The sequence below is a fragment of the Hipposideros armiger genome, unplaced genomic scaffold (genome assembly GCF_001890085.2).
Source record: "Hipposideros armiger isolate ML-2016 unplaced genomic scaffold, ASM189008v1 scaffold_125, whole genome shotgun sequence".
Taxonomy (NCBI): Eukaryota; Metazoa; Chordata; class Mammalia; order Chiroptera; family Hipposideridae; genus Hipposideros; species Hipposideros armiger.
The window spans coordinates 1,893,694-1,920,648 of NW_017731475.1; the positions used below are offsets into that span (position 1 = coordinate 1,893,694).

At 37.3% G+C, this 26,955-nt stretch overlaps 1 protein-coding gene across 1 annotated transcript in view; it reads left to right on the forward strand.

Moving 5' to 3' along the window:
• The window catches only part of ABI3BP (ABI family member 3 binding protein), a 256,944-nt gene that overhangs the window by 205,376 nt on the left and 24,613 nt on the right, over positions 1-26,955 (forward strand). The window contains exons 45-52 of the mRNA XM_019648327.1: positions 4,202-4,267; positions 6,041-6,115; positions 12,689-12,766; positions 14,264-14,368; positions 17,372-17,500; positions 18,025-18,093; positions 19,567-19,776; positions 24,890-24,998. Of these exons, the coding sequence (XP_019503872.1) occupies positions 4,202-4,267; positions 6,041-6,115; positions 12,689-12,766; positions 14,264-14,368; positions 17,372-17,500; positions 18,025-18,093; positions 19,567-19,776; positions 24,890-24,998 (841 nt within the window). The remainder of the gene's footprint in view (positions 1-4,201; positions 4,268-6,040; positions 6,116-12,688; positions 12,767-14,263; positions 14,369-17,371; positions 17,501-18,024; positions 18,094-19,566; positions 19,777-24,889; positions 24,999-26,955) is intronic.

Below are 26,955 nucleotides of genomic sequence, written 5' to 3' on the forward strand. Positions count from 1 at the left end.
CCCTCCCCCCATCTATTGCCCTCCCACCCCCGATATCATGCTTATCTATTACAATTCCATTGAATCCGTTCCCGCTCTCTAGTGTTTCTTTTCAGAATGTAATTTCTCATCACAGTGAATTACTTGATTTTTTTTTTCATTTCATAGGTACAGGACATCAGCCAAATATGAATGCCATATGACTATCAGTTGAATGTAGGGAAGACATGTTTTTCAGCTAGAACTTTGCTTTTGAATGTATGGTCTACCACTTAATGCTGATAACTAACAATGAAAGCTCCCATTTTTATGCCTTCATTGACCTTCATTTGCCTCATCTTCTACATCCAATAAATAAGAATCTTCATTACCTACCTTCTTTCCCTCTCCCTCCTCCTTCTCTTTCTTTCTCTCCCTCTGTTCCTCCTCTGTCCCATCTCCCCAATTAGATGAACACATTGATGTTGTGGCCTGAGGAATGAAATTAGTAACAAGAAAAGTCACTTTTTAAAGGCGGCTTTAATATTTAAACATGTAGGGAGGTTTTCTGTGGAATTTCCTTCTTTTATTTCTTCCTTCCTAGTTTTTGGGACACAAACTCACTACACAAACTTCTTTCTCATCTTCGTGCTCTCAGAAGGATATTTTTCTATCCTACTTGGGTCATAATCAGTTGTGGATTTCCAGTATTTCCATGCTTTCTTTCTTTCTTTTTCTAAATGGCCCCTTTTTGCCCATCTCTACCTCTTTCATATAGAAGGAAGCCCAAAAAAATAAAACCAAAGTTTTTCTAAGAAATTGGAAGACAAATTTATTTTGTTCGTTGTCAGTTATAATTTGGGGAGAAAATTAAGTGGAAAAATCTGAAATAATAAGAGGAAATAATAGCAATAAAAGAAACCTAATCTCACAGTGTATATTTTATAATAAGTATAGCAGTACTTATTTTAAATAAATATAATAACTGAGATGCTGATATAGGGAAGTTCTTGTAAATTTTCTAAATCTTTTTTTTATTTAGGTGGTTTAATTTTTATGATATTTTAAATGCTTATTATTTACTTTATTACCGTTCTATTTATTAACTTTATTTATTTATAAATCCACACAGAAGCCTAATATAATGACTGCCCTCCACATCCTCATTACCAGTTTCAACTTCATTAACAACAGATGTTTAATTATGTTGCATCCATACCCCACCCTCATTTTTGTATGTTTATTTTTGTGTGCTTTTGCAAACCTCTTTAATGTCTTGTTTAATAGGAGATTCTCAAAATCAAGCACATTAATGTTTTTGCAGCAAAATATATAAATATTCACAATAAGCAGGATAAATAAAGACTATTCAGCTCAGGTTGTGTTGCCAAATGAGAAAAAAAAATTTCAGCGTTTTAGAGCTTTATAGATTTCAAAACTGAAGATAAAAGATCACAGGCTGTTTTTTCTTTGCTTTTGCATTTTTGTACTTTAATGGGAATATCAGTATTGTGTCACCATTACCAACGTATATGTAATTTTTATCAAATTCCTTCTAGTACATGGTTTTATTAGATAGGAGTTTCACAGTTGAATGAATGTATATCCAGGATCTGATATGATTATATGAATTGTCTTAACATATTTGTATAATATACTATATTTTAATTATTTTCTTGTGTTCTGGGGATCCTTAGCCTTAGGAGTCACACTTTTCTAGACTTATGAGAAGGATCTTGAAAGTGGTCTCACCAGAGATTCATTTGCATGAGGTGACAAAAGACATCCTAGGAAAGAACACACTTAGGGATAAGAGCAGCATCCATCTACAACCTGACCCAGCCCAATAACCCTGTGGGAGCAGAGGGTAGCTTTGGAAAAGGCAGCTGTGTGTCTCCAGGAGCACCTTTTGGCCCAGCCCTCATAAACGTGTGCCTGGGCTCTGCCAAAGAGAAGGTCAATCAACTGTTTTCTTTTTCACATGTTGGGTTGTGTTTTGTTTTTAACATCAGGCATTAGGAACACAGGACAACACACAACAATTTGAGAGAGACGCTGTAGGGGTAAAATTGTTCCTCCTGATCTTTGCACTTCACCTGTGCGTGAACCTTGACCTGTCCAAGCCCTCAGCCATGAGGCCCAAGAGCTCTAAAGAAATTTTGTGCCTAAAACCTATGGCATGAGCCTGCTACTAGAATCTCCAGCACCTCTTCTCTGTGACACCCTTGATCCTTTGTCTACTAAGACAATTCCCTGCAGCGCTCTACAACCCTGAATTAAACTCCTCTGCTTTGCCCTTCTCATAATAACCCATAGTAGAAATCCATTTGGCCAGAGGCATTGGGGGACTATTTTGATTATTTTACTCCGTTCAGCCCCCTGATCCTTAACCCACCCAAGGAAAACTGAATCCTCTTTTACTTACCTCTCCTTTTCCTGGGCAGAGTATGGGTCCTTCAAGGTAATCCCTGTTTATTTTTAATGTTATTATCACACAGAATTTTTAATGTTCTTTTAAAATAGATTTTTATAAAACTATTCAGATGGGAAGCCACCTTTTAAAATTATTTTTATTATTATTAGTCCCTGAAAACTATGTGGATATGATGTTTACCTAATTACATTGTCATAAAACTCCTTTATCTTTTTTTTTGTTGTTCTTCTTCGTCTAAAATTGAAACCCTAGGGCAGTTTTCTCAAGGCCATGTGTTATTTGGTGGTGAGCGATATGACTAACTCACAGCCTAAACTTAAGTTATATTTCAGTTCTTTTATAAAAGTTTCTTTTTAGATTTAAGTAAAGACTGTGGAAAAATAAAAAAAATTCTGATTCCTTGACTTTGAAATAATGAATATAGTGCTGATTATTTCTGTGTTCTGCTCTAACTCACTTTTCAGTCTAAAGTTCTAAATTTTATATTTGTTATAAAATAAGAACCATGATTGTTGTAGTTCTTTAAGCAACAATAATTGAACACAGATGTTAGCATGAAAAGCTGAAATATGTTAAATTGACAGAGGATTCTACCACTTGCAAAAAAAAATTTGAAGAACATTGGCTAATCATCATCATGCATTTTAGAGTGTGCGAGAATTCATATTTTATAACATCAGAACCTGTGTTCACTTTGTGTACACTTTGAAAGGTCCATGCTAAACATACAAAAAATTTCAGTATGTGTCTGCTGTTTTTGGCCTGAAGTATGGCAAAATTCTGCTCATCAGTCTTTACATTGGGAGCTTATAAATGAGCTACAGTATAATATATTTTGCAGGTGTATTTTTTTGTAACTCAGTAGGCAAGACATTGCTGATTTATGGTTGCATAAATACTCGAGATGTGAACAAACCAATGAAATGATGTAATTTACTTACATAGTTTGCAGGATAATTTCTTTCCAGTCTTAGCTAAAGCGTTACCAAGAAAGTTGGAGTCAGCAGGCAGTGTGGTATGCTGCAGGGGGGCGGTGCAGAGGAGGGAAGAGAAGCTTACCTGCTTACAGTGGTCACTCATTTTTAAAATCTATTAAAAAAAAATTTAGTAGGAGCTCTCATTGTGCCAGGCCCTGGATTACAGAAGCAGGAAGTGACAAGTTGATATGTTTGTCCTAGAGCTTGTCTGAGTTCTTGCTTCTTGCTCTCCCTCTCATGATGTGCAGGACAGCAGAGGTTATTTTCTCATTCCTAGAGCTTGAATAGATGCACTAAGTAACTATTCATTTCATGGTTTATGAGTTAAGACAGTTCGAAGAAGTTTCTACTCTTCTTACCTAAAAACATTTTACATTTCTTTTTTTAAGGTTACTTGTCTTCTTTGGCAAAATAATATTCCATAGTGACCACCTAATTAAGCAATGTGGAGTGACAGATAGATGGATGGGTGGACAGACAGACGGACACATGCATGATGGATAATTGGCTTATATGTTTACCATGTGAAGCAACCATCTGGTAAAATAAATGCCCTTGAAAAGCAGAGACCAAGTGATAACTAATCCTTAACACACATTACAAATGACCTACCTCATTCTGACAATGTCCATCTTTAATTTCCAGTCATGAATATTTTCACTTGGTTTATTTTCCTTTAGCGTCCATGCTGTAATGCATAATTGGAGGTTGCAGAATGTTCTTTCTACTTACATGCCAAGTGTATGACTTGTTGGTCTCTAGGGTGCTAAATCTCCATTTAGTGGGCTTTGGAGTGTTGGTTATTAAATATGAAGTGTTTCCTCTGTTTCAGCACCACACAGATTGTACACTATTCCTGTGAGGCCCAGAATACCAGACAAACCACACATCAGACCTGGTAAGTTGTTTCTTACTCTGATGACCTAAATTATCAGTACATCTGAGAAGACAGAAAATGTAGTGAAACAGCCAAATGCACCAAAGGAGGGCTATATATTCTTAAATTTAAATAAAGGACAGGCAGATATTCTGATCCCTGTGGATAAGTGGAGCAGTAATGATGAATCCATGGAAGTGACAAGTTTGACTAAGGTTTTTAAAGAGGATCTGATTCGAAGACCGTTATAGAACTTTATCAGCATAAAAGTATTTTTAAAATAGTATTTATGCATAAATCACACACACACATACACACACACACACACACACACACACACACTCACTCACTCCAATTTTCCATGCCAGTTATAAATATAGCATTAGAATTAGCTATGACATATTACTTTCTTTCAAATGTTATTTATCTTTTAAGAAAAGCTGGGCTCTTCAGTATAGAAAGCTCCTGTTCTAGGAGATTACTTTTGCAAATCAAGTATCTGATTCCTTCAGATTATAAAAAAACAAACACATACATTGTGTAGATTGTAAATAGAAAAACTCAAGTGATAACTAAATTTTGGAAAATACTTTAAATTTACTAAATTCTCCAAAGGTTCTAGGATCTCTCTCACTGGATCTTGTTAGGGAAAAGATAATCGGAGGGGTTGTTTTGGTCGATGTAAATTGCTTCTATGCTAACACACAAAATGGACCAAAGACTCTGGTGTTTTCTACCCTTTCTTCACTGTGGCTCTAAAAACTCTTCTTAAAGTTCAAATGACGAAACTGGCTTCCAAATTAATTTTCATGGTGAACATTTCTGCAGGCACATGGAAGAAAGAACAAATAATATTTTCTATCCTTCAGTTGATGGAAAGCCCCTTTTTTTTTGGATTAACCCTCCAATTCCTAAAGGTAATTAGCCATAGAAGTCTTTCATGAACAAATATATCTCCATGTGACTTTTGTATGATGATAGCTGTTGATAGCTTAATGTGTGGCTAGTTATATTAAACATTTCTATGAAATAATAAAACAGTAGCAATAATGGCTAACATTGACCAAGAGCTTACCCTGTGTCCTATGAGGTACAGTTGAGGAAGCTGAGGCATACGAGCTAGGACATAGATTCAAAGTCAAGCAATCAGGCTCGCATGCTTGCTCTCTTAACCACAATACATTTAGTGCTTTACCTTAAAAAGTCTTCTAAACAGAGAATGAGATAGGTGACCTTTTGAAATTTGGGTAAAGCTATCACTCTTAGCAAAGCAGGAGAGAGATTTCAATGGTTTTATCACAGTTCTGTGTTCAATGACTGACTTGTGCCAGGATTCTCAAGGAGCATCCATACTTAGAAACTCCAGAAAAAGGACCATCAACTTACGAATTATGAATTAAGGCTATGACAAATACATACACTTCAGGTTTGGGTTTTCATTGAAATGGGTAATCCTGATCTTCATTCAGTTCCATTTTGGAATGTATCTATTGCTTATAATGTAGATGAAGCAAGACATTTCCATTCAGAAATAGAAATGCCCTTGCCAGTTATTTTTTTTTCAAGCCCAGTGATCACCTCAGAGTACAAACGCAGGTCTCTATTCCCAAATTCAAGTCTATGATTTTTGTACCAGAATTGTGGCTTCTGTAGTCTGAACAATATTTTTAGTAAGCCACCATTTTTTTATTGCCTGGTTAGATAATTTACAATTCTTTGAGAAGTTTTGTTTTTCTTGGCTGCAAATTTCTAATAAGAAAATGTCTGAACTATTTATGTCCTACTTTATTGTAGCTCTGAATAAGACAACTATAAGACCTAGTAGACCCAAACCCAATGGAACGCCTAACGGGAATGGAATGGGAACAGGTAATGATCACAAATTTATTTCCTTTTGATCCTACCAAAATTGTAAATATTTTCATTCAATTTTTATAATTTTCTTGAATTTGCACTTCAATATCATTTTTACCAGTTTTGGAAGTTCTTAGCATAACTAGAATTAAATATTGTAACTCATTCCAAAATCGAAATTTCAAATGTCTCTGAAAACAATAAAAAAGAATTTTTCACTTTTCTAAATTTAGTCCACTAAGCTGCCATATATAGTATTGATTCTTTAAACAATCCTGACTAAATATGAATTACTATATCAAAATATCAAAATAGCTCTTTTCCCTAATTTCAAAACACTTTCCATATACAGACCTGGTCTTTGAAACTGTTTTCAAGTTTATAATTTCACAAGTACCGTTATAATTTTTTTGGAAGACTTGCATCTGTTAGCAGTCTGGAATATGATATTTAAACAAGAGCAATTACCAGTTGATCACCCTTGTTACAGTCATATTAATGTTTCCAAATCACTCAGGTTAATTAAATGACATTGCCCTGACCCAATCAGATATATGGGAGTAGGTATCATACAGATAACTAGGACAATGATTCAATAGAAGTTCAAATACCCAAATTATTAAGTGGATAAATGATAGCTTTTTCCTCAGTATGGGATTGCATCATTCCCTTGTAATATTTTTTAAATAGTACATATCTTGTGTTTGTTTATATAAAAAAGCATGAAATTAGAATTCATTTAATGATATATAGTTAATTGACCCATGATGTTTCCCTAATGAGAAAGAGATGTGAATAATACTTGAATATAATCAGTATGAAAATCATTGAGATTAGTTTTAGAATGTGTTTTTCGTACTTGGTTATTAGATAGAGTATCTGAAGTTCTAGGAATTTATTTCCCTTCAAACAAATTAATGAGGTAATTTCTATAAATTCCTGACTCATGAAAACTAAGAAAACATTCTGATATCTATTTGTGCTCAGCTGTTTCTTTTATTCTTCCCAACTGTGGGATTAGGCAATGCATAGTGTCTCAGATTGACATAAACAATCTGGCTCTAAACAGAGCCAACTTCTAAATATTCAAAGTAATTCCCTTGAGTTTGTCTAAGTAAAAATAGAAGAAAGCATGTATGTCAACAAAGCAAAGGAAAGAACAACTAGCTACGATCAAATTTGAAAGCCATTGACCTTCAGTACAATCAAGTATTGATTCTCTCTAAAAATAGTGCTGTCTTTCAGGAGAAAACAGCCATTATATTTTAATCTATCAGTACTATAAACATTTTTTTCCAAAATCACTTGTAACACAAACTGACATCTATTACCCTCTTGTTTAAATGAAGTCAGCTATGTCATAACTCATCTTACTTAGCATTGGAAGGATGATCTCTTATCAGGGCTTCTTCAATTTAATTAGTTGGTTGCTGGTAGAAAGGGACTGGTGCGCAAAGGTAGACAAATATGAGCTCACTGTTTCCCCTTTCCTTGTTCCACCTGCGTCCTCCCAGTAACTGTTGTATCTGTTCTATGTTCTAATGTCTGTCTATTGGAATTTCCCCTCAGAGAAAGACTTGCTGCCCACCTTCAGAGAGTAAGGTCAGCAGATAGCATTCAACTTTCAGCTCGTTCAGGGTCAGCCTCAGTTGAGAGAGCCTCGAATAAAGATCTGGGCAGTATATTTCCATGTCTACCACAATACACAGAACCACCAAATGATAGTTACCACAGGAATACAAAGTTGGCTCAACATTCAAACAAATTAGTATAATTCACCACATGAACAGAGCAAAGGAGAAAAATCATATGATCATCTCAATAAATACAAAAAAAACCATTACACAAAATTTAAAATTCATGCATGCTTTAAGCTCTCAGAAAACTAGGAATAGGAGGAATTTTCCTCACTGATGAAATACATCTGTGAAAATTTTACAGCTGACATCATACTTAATAGGTAAAGCTGAAATGTTTTTCTCCTAACATCAAGATCACAAGAAAGGGTTCCTATTTTTACCAGTTCTGTTGAAAATAGCAGTGGAGTGTATATCCAAGCAATAAGGCAAGAAAAGAAGTAAATAATATAAAAATTGGAAATCATAAATGACAATATTTAAATTTATGAAAAAAACAATTTAATGCTCTCAGACTATTTGCCTAGGGAATAATGTTTTCAGAAATTGATAAGGAAAAGAATGTTTAAAATCTATTTTCTCCAGGTTATAGACTTACATGAGTCTACCTTACTTTGATTCTGCGTAGTTACAATCTGATTTGTCTACAGAAATGCAGGTGTTCACATTAAGTTTATTTTCTTCTCTGACCCAGTCCCATTATCTCTTCACACTCACTTCTAGCCTCTATTGAGTCTTAATGAGACAGTGTTTTCGTGTCAACTTATTCCTTATCCAATTTTAACATCTTTCCCAGAATATTTATCTTTATTATCCATCTCACACACATTTTCCTATCATTTTACTTGCTGAAGTTTTCAGCCCAGATACGTTACATTTAAAAAAAAAATTGGTTGATAAAAGAAGTGTTTAGGGTTTATAGGACATATTCTTCATGATCTTAGGCCACTTAAGGTTGTGTCCCTGGAAGACTAAAGAAGAAAGCCTCTAAGGTCTCAAAACTATCGACCTTTGATTATTTGAACCTCTATAAAAATCTTGCAGTTTCTCCATAAACCACAGAGGTTTTTAAGCCATCTTAAGCCAAGTTTCTTATTTCATAACATTATTACAGATATCCTGCTTTATGGTGCATTTCATACCAATGTACTTAAATAGTCCTCCACCTGAAAGTTAGAAAGTAGCTGCAGAGATTGAGGTTTTAGGTAAGTCATTCTACAAGAACTTTGTTTTTTCATGGTTTCCAGACCTGTGTCTCAGCTTAACTGGCATATTCTACATATTATAACCAAGTTGAGATCTGACTCCAGAGATGCAACAAGCATGCACTAGACCAGAGGATCACATAAACTACAGCCCCACAGGCCAAATCCAGCTCACTGGTTATTTTTGTAAATAAAGTGTTATTGAAACATAGTTTGCTTTCACAATACAGTGGCAGAATTGAATAGTTGTGACAGTGATGTATGGCCCACAAAGCTGAAAATATTTACTGCCTGACCTTTGACAGAAAAAGTTTTCTGACCTTTGCTAGACAATCTCTCCACGTTTATCCCTATCGAAGAAAGCTGCTGAATTGTGCAGCTATTCTTTCATTCAACCAACAATAGGCCTTTACTGAAGGCCTATTATGTACCAAACAAGGTGTAATTTGGCACATGTGGACAGATACGTTCAATACCTAAACCCCAGACTCCCTTCTCTGCATGCTAATGAGATGCACTTCACAGCCTCCACATGGAGGAGCCCCAGACTGCTCCTCAGTGAGGAATGTGTTGGAGCTGGGGCTAAATCTTCCAGTCCACTGGCTCATCACCCCTGACATTTTAGCCAGGTGCTAAGATTTGGAGACAAGGGTGAGGAGACCCATTTTCCATAAATACCACCCCTTTTTGGTCCCAGGGAATACAGTGTCTGATACATTTGGAAATGGATGTGCCCAGTTTACTGTGTTTCTTTGCAAAGCTTTTGTTACCATGGTTAAAAATACCCAAAACATGACTCCAGTTTTGACAATAAATTCCTAAGAGGTGAACTATGTAAATCCAGAGATTTTTGGAAAACTCCCATTTGGCAATTGGGGGCTCACATTGAAGCCCAAGTGCTGGTGGTGCCCTTCAGAAAATATGGAGATGAACTCTGCCTGAGGGCAAAGGAAATCAGGTCACAGCCTGGGCCAGACAGGTTGACTGGGTGCCAATTCCTGAGGATTCTTCCTCTACAGTGTCTCTCGCACTGGCTTCTTCCTTTCCCTCCTCCCCTTGTCTCTCAGCTACCTTTGGCCTTCACTTGCTCTCTTCTGATTTAGGGCAACAGAAGTTCACTGGTCTCAGGGCTCTGTGCTCACACTGCTGCCTGGCTGACATGAAACCACCGCTAGGGGGAGGCAAGGCGAGTGCTGGAGTTCAGTCTCCTGTCCCCAGTTCCGTGCTCTTTCCCGGAGCCCCACAGCTGCCTTTTGTAGGATTCTCACCAAAGTCCTCCTCCACCACCAGCCTTTACTGCCTTAAAGCTGGAGAAGGTCCAGTTTATCAGCTGCTCCTTTATTGATTTGGGTATTTACATTTAAGGATCATATCAGTATGATGCTTCTGTCTCTACTTATACAGGAAAAGTAACAGAAAATGGCTGGTTCATCCCTTAATTAGAAAAGAGGCCAGGGGAGTTTGTATCTATGGTCTTATTCCTGAAGTAATCCTGCAGAATTTTGGATTCGCTCCTAGATAACCATTCTACTCGACTGCGGCTTGGTGGCTCTGCATGTGCCTGGTGGGGTCCACTGTCAGCCTTGTGTGATTCTCTGAGTTCCATACGTCCGTGGCATGGCCGGATGATACATTTTTGCCTGTCAGAGCCATTTAGCCCTTACACAGTGGCGGCACCTCAAACCACCCAAAAGACAGAGTAGAGGACTCTAGGGCTAAAGTTACTCCGAGCTGTTATAAGGAATAAGAGAAAGAAGAAAACGACAGGAGCCAAACAGTATTCTGTACTATCCCACTTAGTGCTTAAGACATAGGCTTTGGAACCAGGCACAAGTAGGTCTGAACCCCACCACTTCTAGCTGTGTGTCTTTGGGCAAGTTGCTTAATCTCCCCTTGCATTGGGCTTCCTCATCTGTGGGACCTGGGTGGTATCTCCACACAGAAGGATCAAATCAGGTAATGAACATGTAAGGTGCTTGCACAGTATTGCACCAAAATACTTGGGTTCTTTAAGGGTAAAAAGATGTGGAGAAAGGCTGTGAAGAAGGATCTACTGAAGACACACACAGCCTACTAGCCTTCTACAGTATATAGTACAGTTTTTACCCTCGAACAATAATGGTAAGTCAAATCTCACCAAGCCAGGTTAGCCCAGTGACACAGGTGGAAGTAGTTTCCATTTCCCGATGCCATGCTTAGAGTAACCACCCAAATGAGTCATTTCCCCAGCCCCATTACCACTAACAGTGGGCATAGCAAGAAGACTAATGAACCATTTGTTTTCACCATGCCTGTGGGATTAGCCACAAAAGCCACTGACCCCAAACATTTTTTTTCTACCACAATAAGCAACATTTAATTCATGATTCCATACACTATGATTTTATTTATTATCTCTTATTCAAAGAGCAGAGAGTGTGGGATTGCAATATTATTTTTCATCAATTAATGTTAATCATTACTATGATATTAATAATCATAATGTTAATGATACATGGTGTTAATTATCACAGCATTATATTAATTATAATGTTAGTTTATACTATTACAATAATTATAATTAATATTTAATTTCATAAATTAATGTGAGACTATCATCTAATATTTGTCAAGCAAAGCTTTTGTTGTATATTTCTTCAGTATATCTGCCTGCACATTAATGAGATTGAGTGTGTAATGTCCCTACCGAGTCCCTGGGACACAGTAAGCCCTCAAAACAGAATTTTGGTTCTGGTTGTACTTGTCACTGTTAATGTACTAACTAGTATTTTAATTAAATGTCCTTATTTTTTAATATGTGAATTATAGTAAGGTCCTCAGGGTATGGATTCATTTTTTTTCTAGGATTGGCCATTATAGCTAATGTGCTGTTTACTTTTAGATTCTAAAAATGTTTGTTTCTATTCTTTCTTAACGAAGACCGTCAGCCACATCAGGGATGATTACTTTATAATGTAAAAGATCGCAATTTTTAAAAATAGGATGAATTCTAAATTGGTTTTCTCTACCCCTAGGGTAGCCACCCAAACTTTAGGCATGTGGTTTTAGGTAAATGGCTGAATAATAACCACCAGATTGTGTTTGAGAAATTTAGGAGATAGAATATCATACAAAGTAATTTTCAGATCAGTTGCCGCCAAATAGCAGTTGGATTTCCAGCCCTGCCCAGGCCTAATTTACAAATCTCAAAGGTACAGCTCCAGTCTGTGGCCTAATCAGATGGATAGCGAAGGCCTCTCCAGAAATACTTTAAAAGCCAATCCATTAAGTATAAACTCAAACACATTGGAATGTTAAAGTTTTTTTTTGTTTTGTTTTGTTTTAATGGGGATAGAGTAGTTGGAGGAAATTCCTTAAAAAAAACCAAAAAAACACAAAATGTACCCACAAATACTGGCAAAAAAAAAATGGCCAGTCACTGTAGATGAAAACTTCCTGGTGAGGCAGTACCACCCAGGAAGGCAGTGTGGGGTGGGCATCATGGAAAATAAAGGCAAATCCACACTCCACGATCAAATGTTGACTCTTAAGAGAAAATATCACAGTCAAGGAATGTAGGTCTTGAACTTTTTATCTATATGTAGGTGGGAGAAGCCAATTAAAACATATGGGCGCAAAATCACCAGTGTGTCTGCTCTGGAAAGAATGCACATTATCACTGACAACTCTACCAAGTTTCCATGAAGAAGAATATTTAACATATTTTTTGCGGTGTATTTATCCTATTTTCTTATCTCTGCTCATAGGGGTCAAGCAACCACTGAAGCCATCAGGTGCTGGTAGAAATGTGTCAGTGGACTCGACTCACTTCACAAAAAAACCAGGTAGTGAAAAGGTGCTCACCGCCTTCCTCAGCTCTGAGCTGAAACTCAGGCAGTAACTTTTGTTGCTGCACAAAGAGCAGTGTCCACATGGTCCCCAGTGCATTGGAATCATGCTAACTGGACATGATGGTTGCTAGAGAAAACATTCCAAAATCATATTCTTTTGGGGAATGAGAAGTTTTCTGTGCACAAATTACACATTACTACGAACCTCTAATGGGGTCCCAATTGAATAATTGCTTTGTATAATGTTGTAAGGGGCCATAAAGAACAAATGCTGAAGAGTCACTGTGGGTTTTAGTTCTCATCATGTTCAAGTTTTGCTCTTCTGTAACTTATTACAATAGCCTTTTGACTGACATGATTTATATTTCTAGTTTAAGACTATGCTCTATATTTTAAGCCAAAATTGTTTTAGTTGGTGACTTGGAATATTTTTGCATTGAGTAAGAGCTCAGTGCTTTTTGAAAGGACACTGTGAACACTATGCTGTCTGGGCTACAGATATTCCATCAGTACCACCCAGTTCCCCTTCACAGGCATGCAGGCACATGCACACACCCACTTCCTGGTATCTTGAGCCACATGGCAGGAAAAGCCACACAGCATTTTCCTGGATTGTCAAAGATTATCTATGCTTAAAGATTTTTAAGCCAACATATATTATGCAATGAAATGAATTTTTAAGCTATAATACAGGATTAAGGTCGACTCCTCCAGGCACGTCTAGCCTTGACAGCCTTTGTGCAAAGTAGATGCCGTGTGCAATTTTTAAATGATACCGTTTCCCTCCACCCTTTAGGCAAACCATTTAGAAAAATGTGCCATTACTCCATTCCAGGCTGGGAGCCTTGCACTAGAGCGTGTGGGTGGGTGAGCAGGATGGGATTTAGACTGGCTCCCACTTACGCACCCTAGCCAGGTGCCCTGGTGCAACACACAGCCATTTATAGTGAGCCTGCTCTCTGTAGGCACAGGGTTCCAGCTTCTGTCATCAGGGCTCCTTTGTTGTAACTGTTTAAGTTCTGAAAGCGTTTGTTTAATTATAATTACATAATAGAGTTGGGGGATGGGGTGGATCACCCACTAGAGGAGAAATTATACACTTTAACAACTTAAAGCTAAAATGGTGCAAGAATTGTAGTCTCAAAATCAAAGGCAATTGGAGATAAGGAAGCTCAGAAATGCTACTGTTGAGTCTATATGGGAAGCTAAAGATGTTAAATTCCATGCATCTATATGGCCTTTCAGAAGGTAAATATCTTTATCTATAATTAGAAGATATATTTTCATGTACTAATGTGCTTCATTACCCCTGGGTACAATACAAACATTAATTTAGAAGAATGTCAGAAAATATTACTTAAGCACTTTTCTACAGAATCTGTTTTCTGTCATCCAACTACTGGTTACCAAATGTTTTATTTCTAAAAAACCTGTGATTTGTATAGAATGAAGGCTTATGCAGCTTTATCTGTAATATAATCAATCTCTTAGTTACAATCCCAGGCACTCGCCGCCCACCATTGCCACCTAGACCTATTCCCCCACGAAGAAAACCATTGCCACCAAATAACGTCACTGGAAAGCCAGGAAGTGCAGGTACGTCAGTCATATACATTCCTTATCCCTCCCTGATTTGGGTTTTGTAAGCCCTTCTTGGTGTACTAGTTCAGGATGGACAAGCCCGTGGTGTGTATGACACATATCTGTGTTGGCCCTGAAGACTAGACACTGTAAATTACTGAATCGTGTCCTGATTCTGGATGGGTGGGCTGAAGAAAAGCATCTAGGCCAGTATGCTTCTTAGATGTTGGAGCCGAGACAGAAGCTAATTCAGGCCTTTCAAGAGTAGATTTTATTTTGGACAAGATTTTGTACATTGCCAACCCACCAGGGTTCATGGAAAATGTGATGCCTTGTCATCAGCTTATCATTCTGTCTTCTGAAATGAAATCCTATATATCTCACTGAAAGCTCCCCTGCCCACCAGCCTTCACACTGGCCCTAGTATTACGAAGTAGGAGAAAGAGTGGAGATGAAACTAGGTTGTGCAACAAGGCAGGAATATATTTCAGAAGTCAAGCTACCTCTCACTTCTGTGCCTTGGCATGTGTTGTCTCCTTCCCATAGAATGACCCCTCCCAGTCACCTGGGATACTCATATTTTACCCTTTTCTTGAAGAAGCCTTCTCTAGCTCCTCAAAGTAGTCTTAGCATTGCTTCTCTGTTCTATATGTCCTTGATACAAACCTCTGTTAAAGCCAAGAGCAAATTGTTTTATACCTGTTGGTTTGCATCCTTATCTTCACCTACTAGACTAAGAGCTCTGTGATGATAGAATTCTTGGTACATTTTCTCTGAGTTCCCAGAATCAAATCCAGTGCTTGACACATAGAGGATATTTGATAAGTAATTGCTGAGAGAATAAATGAGTGAAATTAAGAATCAGTGAAAATTGACCCAGTCCAGAGCAAGCTTTACCTCATTTCTCTTAAGGGTTCTTCTGCTGGACTTGACAGCAAATCACATGTTCCCCATCTTGTCTTCCTCTCTCCACCATCTCTACTTCCTAAATATCATAGATAGAATTGGGATTAAAGTGTTGAAGACAGCTGTGAAATGTGAAAGTGGTAAGGGTTTATGTGAAACAAAATCGATGTCACACTTTTTATAGGATAAAAGAGGGCGTGGTGATGGAAATGCTTTTAAGATGCATCACATGTAAAGTGAACACTAGATTGTTTTAGATGAGGAAGGAGGACTCAGCCTCTCTGCTTCTGGTGCCTCCCTGAGTCAAGGCCTAGGGACATAGCCCCATTGAGGATACCTGGTTTTCCTCATTAATTGGAACCGGGGGTCAAATTGGATGAGCCACAGAGTGAAAGTGACACCTGAGTGTCTCCCAAGAAAAACTCAGGGGACCCCACACACATGGCTTCCCTGTAAGGCTGTGTCTTCAGCAGCAGCTCGATGGCCTTGGTTCCTGCCATATAAAACCCTTGTTCTCTCCCATCAGTAAGTATAGCTCTGGTACAGCCCGCCCAGCCTGAAGAATAGAACCATAAGCACATTCCACTTGTGAGATTAACTCTGGTCCCCCACTTCCCCGTCTTGCTACCCACCTCTAACTCAAAGGAAATGGCTGCATTGAAGAGCCAAACACAAACAGGGGCAGTCGCACAGTTTGGGCCTGATGACCATCACAGAAAGTGCATCCTGCATTCAGGAATCTACGAAATGTTCTGGGCCTGCTCCGAACATGCTCTCTCTCATTTGTGCCCGTGAGCGCTGTCTTAGGCTACCCTGTGGCCTCCTCCATTTGTCCCCTATGTCCAGGTCTACTGAGGCCTCTGAGTCCCCCTCTCCTTGACAGGGTGAAAGTGCTATGCCGGCATTTCCTGCTGACTCTGCCCACTCGAAAAAGCTCCTGCGGGCAGCTGTGCAACTTCTCTTGGTTTTTGCTCACTCTCTCATTGTGGCCGTCTCCCACCACAACCAGGAGCACGAGTCTGAGGGGTTGGACCAGAGGCCGATCTGAGTGACTCATCCATGATTTCATGCTGGGCCACGGTCTGTGGGTCAGTCTTGTACCCCTTGACACTTCATTGTCTGAGAATGATTCCTTTTTCCAGGACTATAAAATCCAATCTAGCCTCCAGGGTACTCTAGACACCCAGACTTGCCTGAACCTTGGGATGGATCCAGTTTTGAACACCTATTAGTGTTTTTAGTGGAGGAGACACTTGAATATGGCATCTCTGGGCCCGTCTACTCAGTCTGCTAGCCCAGAATCATGGATGTTATCTTAGAAATCTTGTTCTTCGTCTTCTTCAGCCATGCCAATTAATCTCCAAGTCAGGCCACTCCACCTCCTTGACATCACTCAGGCCTGATTCCTTCCGTGCAGCCTCACTGCTCGTGCTGTAGTTCACAGTGACACTGCGCTTGCCTGCACAACTGCTTTGCCTCCTGACCTGTCTCTCAGCAGCCAGCCTTGCACCCTAACCATTCACCCTTTTCTCATCTGATCTTGTTACTTCCCTATTGAAAATCTTCTAATGGGTCCTTGCTGCCTAAAAATAATGTCCAAATCCATGGGATGGAAGGTTCTTCATGACCTGCCCTTTCCCGCCCTCCACTCTCAGCTCTTACTGCACCCGGGGCACCCAACTCTCACCCCTTCAAATTAAACGCTCCAAATGGTTTCATACTTCCCTGACTTGGCTTTCCTTGCAACCTCTGACTAGCATACAGCTCTCATACCTACCTACTGATCACTTCTCTTCTTTACTGGCGCATTCTCTGTGAAGACATTTCTACCTTCCCCCAATCCCAAACCCTTCATCTTGCCCCACAGACATTACTATTCTCTCCCCTCTCTGTAACCTTATCCAGCTCTTTCACAATATCTATAATGCTTCAGTATATTGGATCACACATCTATCTCCATCAAGGACACCAGGTCTTGTTTTCTCTCCAAGCCTGGCATTATAGCATCAAGCTAATGGTAAGTGCTTAATAAATATTTATTGGATAAATAAATGGGGAACTTGGCAGTGCTCCTAGAAAGCCTGACTACTCGGTATGAACTCTCTGTTACAGGCATCTTTTCATCAGGCCGAGTAACTTCCCCACCCTCGAGGGCAATGCTCAGACCTACTGGAGATCCCTCAGAGGGAACAGAGATGGACAAAAAGCCACCCACAGCTCCTGCCTCAGGAGAAGATCTTGGTCAGTCACTTTCCACTGGATGCTTAGCTACAAAGTACTGAAAGATTTCAAATTAGGGGCGAAAGAGTCTAAGTTCTGGATCATCTATTTTACTCAATTTTATGATTAATATGAGTCATTTTAAATGATACTTATTTTTAATGCTTTCGTATAGAATATGCTCCTTTGCTTCACAGACAGAAGCATAATTTTTTTAGGAAACTCTTCGTGAAAACATCTAGATTACCCAATACTTCTTACTAAATTACATGTTATTACTAATTACACATATCTTAATTTATTAATGAGTTTTAGCTGCTTGGTTGTAATCCTTAAATCATTATTTGTTATACCCCAGAATACCTGCAGCAGAACACAAAGGCCTTTTATTATGAATAATATGCAGAATAATAATAATAATGGAAATTAAAGTTGCCAGCAATTGACTAGGAGGCATATTACATATTTATAGTCTTTACTGCCTTTTTTATTATATTGTGGAACTTTATCTTTTGCCAAAATTATTTATTATATTCCCTTCTCAGGTAATATAACTGACTTTAGCTCAAGTCCAACAAGAGAAACTGACCCTCTTGGGAAGCCCAGATTCAAAGGTATGTATGATTGGCTCCAAATCTCAATTTTGACAAGGCTATCTTCAGTGGGTGTATCACTCAGCTGTTGCTGTGTAATGAACAACTATACTATAATAAGGATTATAGAATAATATAATCTATAATATATTATAATGTACTAAGAAGGATTTACTTCTCATGTGTGTACAAGTCACCTTCACGATGTTAATGACATGGGGGTCAGCTGATCTAGGACGTCCTTGGCTGGGTGGTTCGTCTACCAGGTACAGCTGGGTCTCTTGAGGGTTGGGGCCAGGTCTGCTCCTCATCTGCTCATTCTGTTGCCCAGGAGGAAGGACCAAGGGTGACCCAGGAGAAGTCATCCTCATGACTAGGCATCCTTGCAGAGTTCTTTGACACACAATGTCACTTTTAGGCCCAGTGCAAAGGTTATTTTGCCCTGTTTTAACATTTCAGAGGTTTGAGGCATAAGCCATGCAAGCAATTCCTCTGGGATGGCAGCTCTGACTCCATTTTAAAATGGCCCCATTTATTATGTTTTACAGAGGTTTTTATGGAATTTGAAAAATTTTTGGCTATTATTTCTTCAAATTGTTTTTGCCCCCTTTTCTACTCAGATACTAAAATTATATGTATATTATACGCCTGAAGTTGTTCCACAACTCACTGATGCTCTGTTTATATTTTCAGTTCTTTTTTTATCTTCATTTGTAATTTGGGTAGTTTTTATTACTATCTTTAAGTTCACTAATCTTTTGTTTTGCAATAGCATATCTGTATTAATCTCATCCAGTGTACTTTGTATTTTATACATTTTAGTTTTCATCTTTAGAGATTTGATTTGGATCTTCTTTTATCTTTCATGTCTTAACTTTTTGACCACATGGATTATAGTGATAACTGCTTTATTGTTTTTGTCTAATGATTCTAATATCTATGCAAGTTCTAGGTTGACTTCAAATGACTTACTTTATTCCTCATTATGCGTAATATTTTCCTGTTAATTTCATCTTGTTGGGTGCTGAATATGTTTTTTTAGTCCTAAAATAATTTTGAATTTTGTCCGGGGTTGCAGTTAAATTACTTGACACTACTTGACCCTTTTGAGTCTAGCTTTTAAGATTTACTAGGTGAGACCAGAACTGTATTTAGTGTAGGGCTAATTATTGCCCACTACTAAAGCAAAACCCTTTGAGTACTCTTTCCAATGCCCCATAAATTATGAGGTTTAAACCATGATCTGGAGGAACAAATGATTCGGGATATTAGCCTAAGATATACCTACTTATAAAAGTAAATCAACAAAAAACTCCATATTATGTATTCCAGAGACATATATTATGTAGTCTGAACCATCCACATCCCTGCTCTCACCTATCTGCTTATAACGTGAGACCAAATGTTCTCAAACAGATAATTATATTTATGAATTTACCTTCCTCTTCTTTACAAGCTCAAAAAGACTAAGTATCAGACTCCTCTCTCTCTCAGGTCCTCATGTGCGCTACATCCAAAAGCCTGACAACAGGCCCTGCTCCATCACGGACTCCATCAAACGGTTCCCCAAAGAGGAAGCTTTTGAGGGGAATGCCACCAGCCCACCACAGAACCCACCTTCCAACCTCACTGTGGTCACCGTGGAAGGGTGTCCCTCGTTTGTCATCTTGGACTGGGAGAAGCCACTAAATGACACTGTCACTGGTAAGAGCATGGCATGAGGACTATTACTACAGTGGGAAGCTTTGATACTGCGATGCATTGGGACTGTGGGACCTTGAGTCAAGCTCTGACCTGTGAGGAATAACTCAGGAGGAGCAAGTCGCAGCAGAGTTCTGCTGTCCTGATGGCACATTCTTGCGAGAAGTGTCATATGATGGGAAACAATCACCTTTGTCCTGGTTAAGGGCTCTGTTAACACATTGTTTGTGGGCATTTTTCTCTATATGACGAGTTTACTCGTTTCCCGCAAACAATAAAAAACCCACTTATCTAGTCTGCTTCAAATTAATCCCCAAATGTTGTTTTATCAAACCATTTGTTATTGCAGCAGCTATTGATTACAGATGTACATCATTTCTCCCCCAAGTCTTTTTAGAGGACCAATCACTATGGTAACCGTATTACAGAAAATTGCTTTGCCTCCTTAAACTTTGAAAGCGGGCATTTTTCTCTATACGACGAGTTTACTCGTTTCCCACACACAATGTGTTAATTTAGCAGACCTCTTTAAATTACATCTTTTCATTTCCTCTTAGAACTGTTTTTTCACAAAGTGAAGATACAGCTAGTCTTTTCATTACCAAGTAAACGACAAATAATATGTGGGAAGTTGCCACTGCTGATGATATTTAAACCAGCTTCCCTTTCAGCAACTCAACTTCTAGATTGACCTAGAACTTTCAAGCAGGTGAAAAGTTATTTCAATCATTTTAGGAGACATGTTTTAAAAATTCTATTCCTGGTCAATTTTCTGCTCATCTCAGGAAATTTTTACTTTGCCCCCAATTCCTCTAAAAATGGCTGTAAAAACAAGAAATTCTGAGTCATTCTTTGAATTTGTTACATGAGAATGTAATTCTCCACCGTGAACAGGATAATTAAACTAGAGGGGAAGGGGGAAAGACTCATGACCTTAGTCAGCTAGAGGACATAATAAGTAGCGTGAGTAATGGGGGTTCCTGCTGCCCGTGTCCCTGCCATGTGCCTGGGTGAGCAGAAAGGCAGTAGAGGGGCCCACTAAGAAGCTGTCAGGAGTAGAGAGCAGTATACAGGGCAAGTGGGGGATGAGGGTCTGCCAAAAAAGTCTTCTTTGACTAAAGGAGAAAAACAGCTGTTATTTTTCCTCAGACAAAACCATCTGGCCTGGGCAGCTTCCAGCATAAGCAGCTTATCTTTGCTTAGCTGGCTTTTTAAAACCATATTTTGTGCATTTTCTTTCTCATGCAAAGTTTACCTTTGTTTTGAGAATGAACCAGTCACTGCACATGGTTCCTGGGGAGTTGCCTCATCCTGTTTCTTTACTGGCGACTATGCCAGTAGGTACAAAATCAATATCTAAAAACATCTAATAGCTAATAATCTAAATCAGTATCTAAAAATCAGTCAATCTCTAAGTATTGATTATCTACATGTATTAAAAAAGTTAAAAACTCTCAATCCATATACTGTGCTAACTAGGAGATCCTGTGATAGTCTGAGACTTAGTTCTCACAAAACCAAATGAGCTATAAAATTTCATTTGCCTCAAAGATGTGCAACGTCAAGTTGGAATTGGTTAATCTAATATATCAAATAATCTATACATCTAATACATATTCACTCACATATGTCAATTTTATGTGATGTAACTTTTTTAAAGCAGAAGGATTTTCCTTTCTGGTTCATTATGTAATATTTTTTAAAATTATATAAACTTTTAATCTCAAAGAATCATGAATATGGTATACTTTATCTATCCAACCGATCACTTTTGTAACATTGTTACCAAATGATAATGGGTTGCTTGAGATCTTTCACAAGATAATGGATTTTTAATACCAGTTTTCATGAATTAGGACCACATCTCTTTAGCTATAATATTTTCTAAATAGAAATGAGTCCATATTTAACCATTACCCATCTAGTTTGCACTTAAATGTTGGACCATATACCCTTTTGGTCTATTCTATTTTTTTTCATTTCTCTTTATTTTTAAATTGTTCATTAATACCACTTGTTTTTAAATGCAATCTTTTATAAACCAGCAGCTCAGATAATACAGAGATTAATTCTCATGTCGCCGAAAATGGTTTTGTAAAAGAGGATGGGGAAAGATAACAAAAAGAGAGTGAAATATATTCTTTATTCCATGAGTTGTCTTCTGTCAATAATCTATCTTTTAACTTTACCTCTAGTAAATACATACAAATTCAGTTGCTTCTACATGTCCCTTTTATACTAAGGTAGAAATAGGTACACCTAAGAAATTGACCATAGCCTGGGTCTCTGGACAACTTAAAGTTAAGTTTGTTATAAGGTGTTGCTTTGTGATATGCCAAGAGTGTGTTCACACAGATTTAAATCTCAGACCGGCTATGTTCTAGATATGCAACTTGGGTATACTCATATAATTAGCCTCTTTGAACTTTAGTTTCCTTATTTGTATTAATACCCATTGTTATCAATTTATCATAAGGTTAAAATTAAACAGAGATTTTGAATATGCAGCATAAATTAGCAGCTGTTAAATTAATGTTTGTCAGTAGTAGCAGTAGTAGAACAGTTAGAAATAGATCACCGTTACTATTGTCATGCTCTGTTGATCAGACTGTGATGTTCCCAATCTTCATAATAATTTTTTTTTCTGTTAAATGAATTATCTCTTGATAGGTCAATAAAACTCTCTGAGGGGCGGGGGGAAGACAAATTATTTAGTTTTAGTTCTTTATAGATTTCCTTATATCTTACTGTTAGTGGAGTTATAAATAAATCCTATATTTCAAAAGAAATACAGACATATACTTAAGAGGCTACCTTTACCTCCTGAAATATAGTCATAATGTGTCTACAAATATTCATTCCAAGTTAGTATAATATTCCACTTTTATGATGTTAGTGGATTTATGAAAAAGCTATTATCACTTTAAAACATTAAAAATGAAAGATATATTTACAAAGTCCAAAAATAGTCATTCAAAAAGTTTGAATTCTGAGAGAAATTCTAAATATCTTTCTAACTGTGAAGATAACTTCTAGATCCATTTTGAGAAATATTGGATTTCGGAAAAGCCATGACACATTTTTGCAATGAAAAACATAGAAAAAATACGTCATCACTTTTCCAACAACTCAATACAATATTTCAGGACAAAAATAGTATTATATCAACCTTTAAAACTTGAGTCAAAATAAAATTAGAGAAGATGTGCTATAAGAGTTTCAAGCACTAAAGAGCTAGGGTAATAGTAAAAATCACACAGTTGATGAGAAATATCTCAAGCAAATACGTTTTTTTGAAAGTGGTAGATTTCATGCATAACCCAGTGGAGAGTAATATAATTTGTTCTTTTGGTGGCTAAGCAGCACTTGAATCTTTCCAATTGGAATTGTTCAAATTTGTGTGACCCTATTTTTAAAACACATCACAGGAATAATAAGGGATAATAAAAGCAACAATAATAATAGATCTACCTGTTGAGTAAAATACATGCGAAATAGTATTAAGCATTGCCATATGATCCTAATTTAATTCCCACAAGCAACACTATGAAGAGATATTACTGACGTTTTACAGATGGGAAAACTGCAACTGATATAGAGGCAAGTGACTTGGTCTGTGTCTTTCCATCAAGCCACACAGTTTCCAGTTTTTTAAAAATCAATTTTACTTCCATTTTAATTGCTCCTATCTTTTTCTAGTATATATCACTTCACAGCTGAAGAAAAGATATAAAATGGAAATACTGAATTCAGGGTCCTCCCCCCTTTCTCTAGTCTCTGTTATAACAGGAAGCCAACTGAAGTGGGAACAAAAAAGAGTTGGGAAACTACAAAACAAAAACAAAAACAAATGGTTGGAAACAAAGAGTCTGAGGAAGAAATACTAAATACTAGCCCTTAGCCCTTTAATAGCTGCACTAATGTGTCCAGATACAATAGCCTTTGCCGTCCAGTTTAATTTTGAATTTTTAGAAGGATAGTCATCAGAAATTATTCAGAAACAGTTATGCTCCTTTTGGGAGTGTTTTTTTAAATATAGCTTTAAAAATCTTTCCCAAATTAAAATTGGTGATTATAAGTTTCCTAAGTTATTCTATAGTCTCAGTTTTATTTCTAGTATCCATCTCCTACCTTTGGTCTCAGAGCTATTAGCAGAAATCCCCAGGAACTTGCCAGTTCCTTTGAAGCCTTTCCACTTTCCCTAATACCCACCTCTTGTGTAGTTAGTTCTTCATAGTGATGAAGCTGATTTTGAGTAGGCTTTTGTTGTGATTTGTTGGTCGGGTTTTGTTTGATTTTTTTTTTTAATCCTCTGCATGATCATGTCACATACATTAAACTCCAATTGAGAGCGGGGAAAACCAATTAACAAATTTGTCAATTATATTCTGAAAGTCTTGCTCTTTTGATTAGTTCATAGAAACATGCCTTTAAGTTAAATTTATGCAGATCTCTATGCAGGCTTTAAGGACATAGTTTCTTTTACAAGGATAATTATCAAGGAGGCATATGTAAACAGTATATACAAAACTTATGTAACTTATGTAAGCAGTAGGTACAAAAATCCCATAATTCTACAGATCAAAATAATGATTTGGTTAACTGGTATTTGCTGCTATAATTTTAAACTTGGAGAAGCTTTTTGCAGCTATACAACGTATTCCATGGCCTTTTCCCGAAGTATATTATAAAGCCTCATAGCAGGAAACATGGCTTCTGCTCAAACACCACTCCTCATACAATGCTTTCAAACAATGTAGCCTGACTAACCTAACGAAATCAGAGGTTACCAGTATCCAGAGCTACCATAGGAGCGTCACTGGTCTTCACAATTACCAGGCCTTCCTTGCTCTGGTAAAGGGGAAGCCGAGATGGTCAATGAGCAACTCCCCAAATGCTTTGGGACCTTCATCATCTGCTGACCATCCTCATCTGGAAACCGCTAATGCATAAGATGTATACGTAATGTATACATAATGTATAATGTATAAGATCAGAACTGCAATCTGAGTTGCTCATTTTTTTGACAGTGACTTTTATTATGTTATTAGCTTCAAGAACAATTAAGTCAGTGGGAACATAAAGACAAGTACCTGTTGGCTTTTTCGCTTTTCAGAATATGAAGTTATATCCAGAGAAAACGGGTCATTCAGTGGGAAGAACAAGTCCATTCAAATTACAAATCAAACCTTCTCCACAGTAGAAAATCTAAAACCAGACACAAGGTAAGCCACCAGTGCCATTACAGGTAAATTCTGAGAGTGCAAAAGTCATAGCAGAGGAATGGAATGACATCATCCTTCTGTGTCTTAAGGGAGGGCCTACTGTACATTTCATTCTTTGGTTTTCCAACACAGCACTAAATACCTTCAGAGTCATGTTTTACAAATATGCAAGTTATTGGTGGGGATACAAGAGTTAACAAGATGGTCTTGTAAGCTGACAGGATAGCTGGGAATATTGAAAAGTAGAAGGCCATTAGTACCAAATGTTGATACTAATACCAAAATCTAAAGAAGGAAAAGTCTGTGGATGAGAGACACCTGTGGTGTGCATGATATAAACTAAATTTGAAGCACAGAAGAATTTAGCTGGCATGCTGGGAAAGAGAGGGCAAGGAAATAAAAGCCATATAATAAATGTAGGTGAAAGTTTATAATATTTAATGCTTAAAATACCTAGAGACTAGTCCCAGACACGGCAATGCTTTGCTTTTGGGTCCTTTTATCACAGACAAATGAGAATAGATTTTTGAAACAAGAAATAAATATTAGCATTGTCCTATAATAAACAACTTTTCTTGGTATCCCTTATTACACATTAATACAAGGTTGTTTATATTATTACATAGTTTTGTGATTCCTTTATAAATCTAAAATACCCAATATTTTATCAGTTCATTTTGTTATTATAAGAAATATAAGGTCCTTCACATTTCTAGAAATGTGCTAAGGATTTTTTGGTTTGCTTTGGTTTGATTTTGTTTTACATGGCTAAATCATCAAATTTAGCAATTTGATGATTTAAATAAACAAAAATAAATAAATAAACAAATAAACTAACTAAATAAACAAAACAAAAATCAAGGAGATTCTCAAATGGATATAGCCAAGCATTTTCTTAACAAAGCTCATATGCTAAACTCATTCCTGGACTAAATTTTACTCTCTGTGGGAAATCAATTCTTTCCTCAAACTCCAAAACACTGTTTGATAAATTGTCTATGCTTTCAGTAAAAAAGAGAAAAAAAAACGAAAAACTGGTATCTTAAGTTACAGCACACCAAGAAACATAGAGGAGTTTTCAGAGGGACACAATTGGGAATTTTTCCAGAGTGAATATTTCATAGCTTGATAGTTCCTCAGTGTTGAAAAAGATCAGCAGAGGTGAAGACTGAAATTCCAGCATCAGAGATTTTTTTTCCTCTAAGTTTTACTTTCTGAATCTTTCACTGTCATCATTTGATTGAATTGGATTGGGTATTGATTGTGACACCTGACAGAGTTTATTTTGGCTCTGACAGCAGGGAGACTCTTCTATTCTTTTCAGGGGAAAAGGAAGATCTAATTCATTTTGATGGTTTGCTGTATATAAACTGCAGTCGAATACTGCAAAAATAACCCTTTTCCACAAGCATTTTTTTTTCCTTTCAAGCTCTCTATTTTAAGCTGTAACATGGAAAGTTTTGCGACTGCTAATTTTCTTAAAGGATATGTTAGCCAAAATAAGCTTATATTTCAGTAATTATCTTAGTTCTGTTTTCTTAGCAAGATTAACAGGAGAGAGCCTATTTTTACCATGATATATTTCAAGGAAAAAGTAAAAGAGAAACGTCATTTAATTTGGACTTGTTAATAGGTGGGTTTGGGCTTACAGGACTTGGATGGTTTCTCTCTTCAGTTTCCTGCTTTTTATTCCACTTAATAAAAAGTGAGCTGTGTAGTATACAGAAAGTACATTGAAAGGCATCCAATTTCGTTGTGTTCCTTTTCTGAATCAGGCTGTCCCCCCATCTCACAGTGCATCTATCAGCGATAATCAGAAGTAGAACAATTATTCCAGTGACATTTTAAACCCGATTTGTTTGTAAAAGTTTGTTTGTTTGTGTTTCCATTCAGCTAACTTTGACTGTCAACAAAGTGCTTGGTGTTGTGGCTACACACATGAATAAACATGCTGCCT